Genomic DNA, 10,284 nt, shown 5'->3' with positions numbered 1-10,284 from the left:
CAGAGACATTTTATGGGGGTGGAGTAGGGAATGGGATAAAAAACAGTGTGGGGAGGAAAATGCACTGGACTATGGTGATGGCACACGGGTGATTTGGTGATGGGAAGCCCACGGGGATTACAACTGAGATGGAAAAATGCACAAAATGACGTAAAAATAAACTATTATATTATTTTTAAAAATGTAATTCTGAGTGAACGCTCTGAGGAGCATTCCTTGAAGGTCGTTAATAACTAGGTCCTAAGAACGGGTGATACTCTAATGAGTGAACTGACATTTATTGAATCCTTATTATATGCCAGGTTCTCTGTATCTAGCTTCTTATTAATCCTCTTAGCAGCCCTGTAGAGCAAGTATTACCTCCATTTCACAAAAGAGGAAGTTGAGGGTCAGAGAGGATGAGAAACCTATTAAGGCTCTACGGTTACCAAGTGATTTGTTATAATTCGCTTGAACCACATCATCTCTGAAAGCACCAATCACTTATGACCACATGTGATAGTTTCCTAGGGCCACTAGAACAAATTACAGCAAACTGGGAGGCTTAATACTGAAATTTATTCTTTAAAGTTCTAGATGTTTTGTAAAAGTCTGAAATTAAGGTATCAGGAGGCCTGGCTCCTTTCCCATGCAACTCTCCTTGCTTCTGATGACCTGCTGGTAGTTTTTGGCCTTGGCTTGACTTGGAGATGCATCACTCTCATCTCTGCCCCAATTCTCATCATTTTATAAGGAACCAGTCATACTGGATTAGCCTTCCCTCCCCCCCCCATACACATGCATATACAGTGTGACCTTATTTTAGCTAATTTCATTTGCAAGGACCTAGTTTCCAAAAACTAGGTCACACTCTGAGGTAGTGAGAGCTAGAACGTCAACATATTTTTCTGAGGGATACAATTCAATCGGTAACACCTCATTAAATGGAATAAATACTAGAGTTAAAAGGAAATTATTTCCTTTTGACTTGGAGGATTCTGCACAAAAAGTTGACATTATTTCTTGTTAGATTCATAAGATCCCCTCAAATTCCCAAAATTTTATAAGTAATTTTTATTAACACTAAGGACCCACCCTATTCTTACTGCCTCCCTGGCTGTATCTACAAGCAATACCATTTCATAAAGACACAAACTCATCTTCTTCCCATTCAAAAGTCACCTCTCTCCTGATTTTCCTGTTTTTGTTTATTTTACAAAGATAGTCTTCCCATCTTCCATCCAGAATTAATGAATTCTCCACTCCTTAGCATTGCCAGAAAACAAGTCCTTACGTCTTTATGGCTGCCTGCCATACTTTCTTTGTTCTCACTTTCTTCATTACCAGTCCAACCTCATACTGCTATATATGGCAAATATTCTAGAAACACACCTCCAGTCTGACTCCACGAAAGCCTCAATGGTTTCCGGTTACCTAGTGGGGGTATTTAAAGTTCCGCCCTGCTTTCAAGGCCAAACCAAATTTGGCTCCGGTGTCCATCCCTTCACGATGAAATATTGCTCGGACGTGGAAGGCACAGGACCCAAGCAACCCCTTCCGGCCCCGACCTCCTGCTTGCATGCCGGTTCCCTGCTGAGCTCTGAACACCTAGCAGTTAGTCCATTCTACCTGGTAATATGGTTATTTGTATACCTTGCACCTACCCTGGCATCATCGTTTTAAGTGCCTAAGAGAAACCCAAGGAATCTCCCAGAAGGGACTCTGCTAATTGTGGGCAAAAACTGACCTAGCCAAATCCTTAGAGATTTGATCCAGCCGCTGTCAGGGATCCGGTGGCATCAACACGTTCCCAGAGGCAGTAGAATAAAAGCGGCTGGCAACAGGGCACAGCGCGGCGCTTGCTAGGGAATGGAGCCGAACTCTGGCCCGCCCACTTCGCAGTGAGCTCCTCCTCCCGCCCTCCCCGGAACGCAGCTTCGGCAGGAACCTTCCGAAAGATCGGACACTTCGGGGTGAGGGACGCAGGAAACGGAAGTCAGTGGCGGAAACCTGGACTGTGGGAGTCTACTGCTTTATAACGTGGAGGATGAGCGTAATGAGTCTCATTTTGGCGGGAGGTAGGGTCCTGGAATAGTGGGTTAATTTTCCGGCTCCCCCTTAGCTCCTGGTTCTGGAGTATTAATCGCTGAGGTCCCTTTTCCAGCACCTGGCCTACGGGTTCACGATCAATTTCTAACGAGACTGGGTCGCGGGTGCAAGTCTCGGTTTCTAACTGCTTGCTCACCTCTGGCTCCTTTAGTAACTGGGATAGCGGAGTGATTTTCTGTTAGTTTCACAACCATATAAGTTGTTTCTTGCATGGCTTTTCTTGCAGAAACGTAGGCATACTAGAAATCTTGAAAAGTGTACAGAAGAAAATTAAAACGATAAAATGTACCACTCAGCTAAAACATTCTTATAAATGGATTAGATTTAATTTTATTTGGTTCCACCAGAACCAGTGAAAATAGAAAACTAATTTCACTAGTGAAAATATTCTTAGATGAGAATTACAAAAATTCCCGTTAAAGTTGAAAGTATCAAAAAGTAGAGCAATTGAAAATGTTTAAAATACATACTTTTTAAATTGTCATAAGGTTTCTAACTAGTAAAACTTAGGGCTTAACACAAGACATTTCTCATGAATAAAAATAGAAAGCTCTTTAAAAATATGTAACCATATTAACAAAAGAAATTTTTAATTTATAAGTTAAAAAATTTAATTTGTAACAAAGTTTCTATTTTGCTAAATTTTCATTCTAGGGAGGTGGAGATGTTTGCCAGTTCCATTAGAGTCATCCTTCTTCCAGACCCTACATTATTCCTGCCGTCGAAAAAAATCTACTGCTCCTATGAACATTCATGAAAATGCAGAGGAGCCTGTTAATGCATTTGACAAGCTGTTTTCCTCAGAACAGCAGGCTTCCATCTTGCATGTACTGAATACAGCATCTAATAAAGAACTTGAGGCTTTCAGACTGCTTCGTGGAAGAAAGTCCAACAATATTGTACAGCATAGAGAAAAGTTTGGGCCGTTTCAGAATTTGGAAAGTTTAATGAATGTTCCCTTGTTCCAGTACAAAACTACCATTCAAGTTTGTAACTCCATTCTTTGTCCAGAGACTGGCCAGAAAAAAAGACAGTTACAGGAAAACCGGCTCTTGAGAAAGCTCATCAAACCAGATGTAGGAAAAGAAAAGCTCAAGGTATACCCTTTTTCTTGATCTTTTACACTGCCTAAATTATTGAGAACCTGCTCCAAATAGCACTACTAGGTACCGGAAGACATGGCTCCTCAGGCAACTTACAGTTTTGATGGGTCCAGATAGACATACAGTGTTATCTATTCTACACAGTAGTACATGATTTTTACCAAATAAGATGTAAGATAGTAAATCGTCACTTTAAAGAAGAGAGAACTGTGAGCTGTGATTATTGGGGACTTCTACTGGAAGAACTCAGCCTTGATCCTGAAGGAGAGAATTAGGCTAACTAAAGAGGATGGGATTTTAACAAGAACAAACCAATCATGTAGAAAAGGTCTGTGAGGTTTGTTTTAGAAGTGTTATGGCCAAGCAGTGATTTTCAAACATTATACTAGTCTTTCCCACAAACATATTTTGCATTCCTTTCATTCTCCTTTAAAACCATTCTAAAAGCAGATCTTTTTCAGTACTGCCTTAAGAAATAGCTATTACTTGGCATATCAGATATTAAGCTTTGGCAGAACTTAGATCATATGTAGTAAAGTTTTCTCTCATACCTTACGTATTATTTTTTTTCCTGGATAGATAGTTATCAGACAATAGGATACTTTTTGAAAAGTAGAACTGATGAATTATACTATATTTGATGAAAGCTATGGATCCTCTTCCCAGAAAAAAAAACTGTGTGAGAGAGAAAATTTCCCACTCATACAGAATACTGCATACTTTTAGAGGATTTGGAGGTTTCATAAGTCCATCGACTCTAGATATAACTCCTATTATAACTGATCTGGAACAAAGTTCAACCAAAATTTCAGAGTTTTTGGCCTTTCATTTAAATTTATGACTGAAATTACTGTTTACACTAAGATTATAGTGGCTTTGCATCTTTATTTAGAGGGTTAGGTTCTAAAGTCAGTTTTTATGGAGAAAATTGTACAATAGAGTCATTTTTAAAAATTTTGTTGCCCATGAGATACTGTGTACAACCTGGTTCAGGCACACTAAAGCCTGAGATCATTGAGCTAAAAAATGAAAACCAAAAGATGGCCTACATTTTGTAGCTGTCTGGGTATCCAAACTATTATGGCTTTAAGATATTTATTCCTTGGCTGTGAAAGGGAGGTGGAATTGTAATTACAAACTATATATCCTGCTTAGCTGCCTCTATATCTGTAGATCATAATCCTTTGTTCAATAACTAAATAAGTCATATAGGAGTGAGGTGAAGCCATTCGTACTATAGCTGTAGCCCAAACTTAGAATTAAATCCATATATCCAATTACTTATTATACAACTCCTCTTAGAAGCCCTATGGGCAACCCAAACTTAATTCAGTAAACAATTCATTTTCCCTCTTTCCTAAATTGATCTGTCTCCTATCAATTTGATTGATGCTGTCATTGAAATAAAACTATGGAGTTGTCCCAGGATCATCCTCTATCCCACTTAAATTCTACTCCCATTACATCTCATCTGTTTCTTGTCCTTCTGTCATTATCTTTGTCATATAACAGGCACCTAATGCAAATCCCTCTCTGGCCCATAATCCATACAGCTGGCAAAAGATTTTTCTGAAATATCAATGTCATGTTATTCTTGGTGGCTCCCTGAAGCTTTCATGATAAAGCAGGTTACTTTTTGCAGTAATCTGTCTACTTGTCTACTCCTTTTTCCTTCCCCACTTGTGAGCCTTATTTCATTGCCTGAGAGTCAGGTGTCAGCCTGTCTTTGTGGCTATCTGTGTGAAATGACTTGTTTACCATTTTTCTCTATGTCCTATATTAAGTCTTCCTCAACTGTTTTTCCTCTCTTGTGTAACTGTTTGATGGTGGCATTTCTTACAGTTGTTTCCCAGAGTCTAGCACAGTGCCTGGGAACATTTGAATGCATACTTTGAGCTTGGTGCTGAGATCCTATAAAGGTTCTTCATCTATAACTGGTAGTATCAACCGCATCTCTTGCATTTAACAATTTTCAGTTTATAAATTGTAAATATATTTTTATCACAAATTAGTTTGACATTCTTGCATATAGCTTAAAGTTTTTATTAAAATAGTTGCAACCTTAAGTAAATCAGCCTTTTGTTTTAGGCAGTTAATAGTATCGTGTCCATTGTTTTTGGTACTCGAAGAATTGCCTGGGCTCACCTTGATCGAAAGTTGGCAGTGCTTGATTGGCAGCAAAATGAATGTTGCCAGTTGATTAAAGGAACATACCCATCATCTGTCTATTTTGAAAAGGTAAGGCAATTGTATTAGAGCTTGATTTAACCTTCTACTTTCAAAAGGAATATAATAGTAAGGATAGATTTTTATTTGGTACTTTTTACCCATTCCTGTTATGTTTTCTATCGCCTATATTTAGAAGGTAAACTTTCACTTAGTTCAAGAAATACCTTACATATCCCTCTGTAGCTTGAATTTGATCCCTGGCCAGAGAGCTCACCCTCATGGCACAGCAGACCTCTCCTATCTCACCTGCTGCTCCCCTCAGCAGTGTATTTGAGTAGATCTGCCTGTTCTTTTCCTCACTCTCTCTGATGAATACACTTACACCCACACTTCTGGCCTACACCTCAGTTCTTCAATAAACAAACAATTTTTAAAAAGATACTGAGAAAATCAATAGTACATTTAAATGTTATTGAGCTTTATTACTGTATTTCTAAAGCTTATTTTTCAAAATGGTATATTACCTTACTTGTGTTTTCAAACTTTGAGAGGTGGGCAACAATTTTCATTCTGGTTATACCAATGAAAACTAGTTCAATGAAGCAGTCTGTGATTAATTAGGTGAGAAGTGACTGATTCTAATAGTTGTTCTAATTGTATTGTTCTTCCTAAAAAAGTGTTTTACTTGAATATTGCTTTGTAACATTTGAGTATACACCTTTTAAATCAACACCTATGTAAACTAATTGTTTTCATTTATCACCATACGATTAATTTTTACCCAATTTAACCACTTCCCCCCACTTTAAAAAAATGATTCATTTCATTTATGCATACAAGAACTGGGGTACAGGCCAGAGGTGGGGGAGGCAAGAGGATTCACCAGAGACAGAGTAGGGAGCAAGCAGAACAGGCAGATCTACTGAAATTCACTGTTGAGGGGAGCAGTGGGCGGGTCAGGAGAGGTCTGCTGTGCCATGAGGGTCACCTGCCTGGCCGGGGATGGAACTCATGCTGCAGTGGCTGTGATAGCTTCACAGTAATATGCTTTAACCTGTTGTGCTACCCAAGGAGGACCCTTCACTTCCCCTTTGACCTTGTTCTTAGTCTACTTTGTTTTTGTTTTGTTTTCATTCATTCATTTTCTTTATGTGCTTCATATAAATGAAATCATATAGTATTTGACCTTATTGTGATTTAATTCACTAAGCATAATACTCTCTAGTTAATCCGTGATGTTGTGAAAGTAAGACTTCTTTTCATAGCTGAATAGTATTACCTTGTGTACATATACCATATGTTCATCAGCCATCTGTCATTGGGCACTTAGGTTGTTTCCAACGCTTGTCTCTTGTGAATAATTCTGAACATGGTAGCTCATATAGCTCTTCAAATTAATGTTTTTGTTTTCTTCAGTTAAATACCCAGAAGTGGGGTAGCTGGATCATTTCTGCCATTTTTTCTATAGTGGTTGTACCTCGCATTAACAGAGGGTTCCCTTTTCCCAACACTTGGGGTTTTTTTTTTTATTATTAGCCATTTTCTCAGGTTTGAGGTGATATTGTTTTGATTTGCATTTTTTGGATAAGAGATCAGCATCATTTTATGTGTTTTTTGGAGAAGTGTGATTTCAGATCCTCGGCCCATTTTTTCAAACAGATTTGTTGCCAAGTTTTACGAGTTTTTTATATTTTTGGGTATTAACTCCTTGCCTTATAAATGATTTGCAATTATCTTCTCCCATTCAGTAGGTTGCCTTTTCATTTTTTAGAAATTTATTTATGCATACAAGAACTGGGGTATATGCTAGAGGTATAGGGGTTGATTCACCAGAGACAGAGTGGGGAGCAGAACAGGTGGACTGCTGAGGGGAGCAGCAGGTGGGACAGGAGGTAATTCCTTGGCCAAGAGTTCTGCAGCTTAAGATAGCTTCATGGCATTGACACTTAACTCCTTGTGCACAAGGGAGGCCCCTCCCTTTTCATATTAATGGTGAACACAGTAGTCCCATTTCTTTTTGCTTTTGTTCCCCTTGTTGTTGGAGATGTATCCACAAAGACATCACTGTGGCTGGTGTTGCGTTTACCACCTGTATTTTTTTTCTATGTACTTTATGGTTTTAGGCCTGACATTGAAGTCTTAAATATCTTGAATTAATTTTTGTATGTGGTTTAAGATTGTGGCCTAGTTTTATTCTTTTACACTTGACTGTCCAGTTTTCCCCTTTGTTAAGAGATTTTTTTTTTTTTTTTGCTCTGCTATATGCTTTTGACTTCTTTGTCATAAATTAGTGTCCATATATATTCTGGGCCTCTCAATTATGTTCCATGGATCTGTGTCTGTTTTTGTTCTAATACCATGTTGTTTGGATTGCTTTGTCATATATCCTTTAAGTTAGGGATAGTGAAATCTTTACCTTTCTTGTTTTCTCGGAATCATTTACTACTTGAGGTCCTTAACAATTGCTTTTAGGTTAAGTTTTAAATTGTCTAATCTTAAAGCCAGTTTAGATTTTAGAAATTATGAAGCCCATTTCCCAATGAGGAATCTGGTACTTAGGACTAGATGGCTTGTCTTAGCTCTGTTCCTGGTAGAACCATGACCAGAACTTGGCTGTGCCAATTCCTCCGTTAGATGCCTGTTGTTACTTCAAAATTTTCATTATAGATGAAAGTGTAAAAGTTTCATAACTGTTTTTTTGAAAGTAGAAATGGGGATAGAAAGGGAAATCAAGCATAATTAATTATTTCTACTTTTTTTTTTTTTTTTTTTTAGATTTCTTCAGTCATATCAAAGATGCCTAAAGCTGACTTCTATGTTATGGAAAAAATAGGACTTTCCATTCAGAACACAACTCTATTTCCTGTATTGTTACATTTTCATATCTTGGAAGCCATGCTCTATGCCCTATTAAATAAAACTTTTGGCCGGGATGGCCAGCATCAAGTGCTAAGCATGAATCGAAATGCAGTGGGAAAGCACTTTGAATTGATGATTGGTGACACAAGGACTAGCGGAAAAGAACTAGTGAAGCAGTTCCTCTCAGACTCCGTGCTGAAGCCAGACCCACGGGTATTCTTCCCATCAGATAAGATAGTCCGCTACAGACAGATGTTTTCATCTACTGAACAAAACAGAGTAGAAGAGTTGTATGATTCATTATTACAAGCTGTTGCCTTCTATGAATTAGTAGTTTTTGACACTGAATCTTAAAATTGTGGGGTTAATTTATTGTCTTTTTAAAGTTGTATTAATTTGTATTTATCAGCCCAAATGCTATAAATTCATGGTAATGGAAAACATGTTTGAGTATATTTAAGTGTTTCAAGTAAGATTTTTGGCTGGTAATTTATATAGTAATAAACCAAGGCCAAATCAATATCGTATGAGATTCTGTGCCTTTTAGGTTTTAAGTATTCAACAATGAGATCATCCACTAAATTGCACAAACAAGAAAGTTATGTCCCTTTAAAAGCAAATGTCATCTGGAGGATCTGCATAATTTTACTGTTAGAGAATGATTTATCTGGCTGCTGCTTATGGGAATAAAGCTAAATATAATAGACACACAACAGTGGACTCCTCTTCTTATTCTATAAATAGAATGTAGTTTGATGAAGTCTCCAAAAGGTGGTTTTTCTTTTTTTTTTTTCAAAGACATTTATTTATGCATATAGAACTGGGATGCCAGTGTGGTGAGAGGATTCACCAGAGACAGAGTGGAGAGCAGAACAAGCAGACTGATGAGGTACACTGCTGAGGGAAGCAGAGCAGCAGGTGAGTCAGGAGAGGTCTGCCATACCATGTGGGTCACCTCCAGGGCTGGGAATTGAACGAGCACTGAAGTGGCTGTGGCTAGCTTGCAGTGCTTTACTTTAACCCGTGGCGCAACCAGAGAGGGCCCGAAAAGGTGGTTTTCATCACTCAATCTATTAAACCCACAACGAACAAGCTTTGTTTAATAGCCTCATTTAAAAGAAATCATATAATTGTTTATTTTTACGACATTTTGTGCATTTTTCCATCTCAGTTGTAATCCCCGTGAGTTTTCCATCACCAAATCACCCATGTGCCATCACCATAGTCCAGTGCATTTCCCTTACCCCACCGTTTCTGATCCCATTCCCCAATCCACCCCATAAAATGTCTTTGGTATATAGCTGTTCATTATTATTAGTATTTTCTCGCCTGGTCCGTTATATTCCTGCTATGTGTAAAACAATCCGGTATTTTTCCTTTTCTTTCTATAATAGCTTCATTTTTTGCTGTGAAATATTTCACCTGACAGACCATCTTTTGAGAATATGCTTTTCCCCACATTTCTCCATTTTCCATTTTATTTCAGTCTCATTTATTATACCTATACTAAATCCAAGTCACTTTGATGTCAAAAGATTGTCTTTTCCCTCCCCTTAAAAGTAAAACATACGGGCCCTTCCTGGTGGCGCAGCAGGTTAAAAGCACAGCACTAAGAAGCTAAAGCCATTTCCGCATGAGTTTGATCCCCACCTGCCCTGGAGGTGACCACATGGCTCAACAGACCTCTCCTGACCCGCCCGCTGCTCCCCTCAACAGTGTACTTCGTCGATCTGCCTGTTCTGCTCCCCACTCTGTCTCTGGTGAAGCCTCTCACCATCTCTGTGCCTCTGGCTTGTACCCCAGTTCTGTATGTACAAAGAAATAAATCTTTAAAAAGAAAAAAAAGAAAAGTAAAACATACTTGTTAGAAAAAATTCAGGTAATCAGAAATGGATAAAATAAGTGAAAGTTCTCCCTTCCTGCACCAGCTCTTAGGGAGTTTGGTGACCACTCTGAGCTTGTTGCCATGCAGATGTAAATCTCTACTTTTACATTTGTAGTTGTACACACAAATACCTGTACCTTGAAGTTGTACATACCTTTACCTCCATGTCTAAATTATTCT

General features: G+C 38.3%; 1 protein-coding gene across 1 annotated transcript; it reads left to right on the top strand.

Moving 5' to 3' along the window:
• The first annotated feature begins 1,488 nt into the window (after nucleotides 1–1,488).
• TEFM (transcription elongation factor, mitochondrial) lies at nucleotides 1,489–8,931 on the top strand. The gene is made up of 5 exons (XM_004685162.2): nucleotides 1,489–1,619; nucleotides 1,915–2,057; nucleotides 2,743–3,185; nucleotides 5,280–5,429; nucleotides 8,136–8,931. The coding sequence occupies exons 1-5, from the start codon at nucleotides 1,489–1,491 to the stop codon at nucleotides 8,571–8,573; spliced, it is 1,305 nt and encodes a 434-aa protein (XP_004685219.2). The 3' UTR covers nucleotides 8,574–8,931.
• The last annotated feature ends 1,353 nt before the right edge of the window (nucleotides 8,932–10,284 follow it).

This window comes from Condylura cristata, unplaced genomic scaffold (genome assembly GCF_000260355.1).
Source record: "Condylura cristata isolate star-nosed mole 26May11 unplaced genomic scaffold, ConCri1.0 scaffold00017, whole genome shotgun sequence".
In the NCBI taxonomy this organism is placed as follows: Eukaryota; Metazoa; Chordata; class Mammalia; order Eulipotyphla; family Talpidae; genus Condylura; species Condylura cristata.
The sequence above is the reverse complement of the archived record's forward strand: the minus strand, read 5'-3'. Positions and strand labels throughout refer to the sequence as shown.

What these genes read in the sequence shown, in the direction of transcription:
- TEFM (XM_004685162.2), top strand. Translation starts at nt 1,489, where the DNA reads ATGAAATATTGCTCGGACGTGGAAGGCACAGGACCCAAGCAACCCCTT. An exon ending in TAGGAAAAGAAAAGCTCAAG is followed by an intron (nt 3,186 to 5,279) that starts GTATACCCTTTT and finishes CTTTTGTTTTAG; the next exon opens with GCAGTTAATAGTATCGTGTC. An exon ending in CATCTGTCTATTTTGAAAAG is followed by an intron (nt 5,430 to 8,135) that starts GTAAGGCAATTG and finishes TTTTTTTTTTAG; the next exon opens with ATTTCTTCAGTCATATCAAA.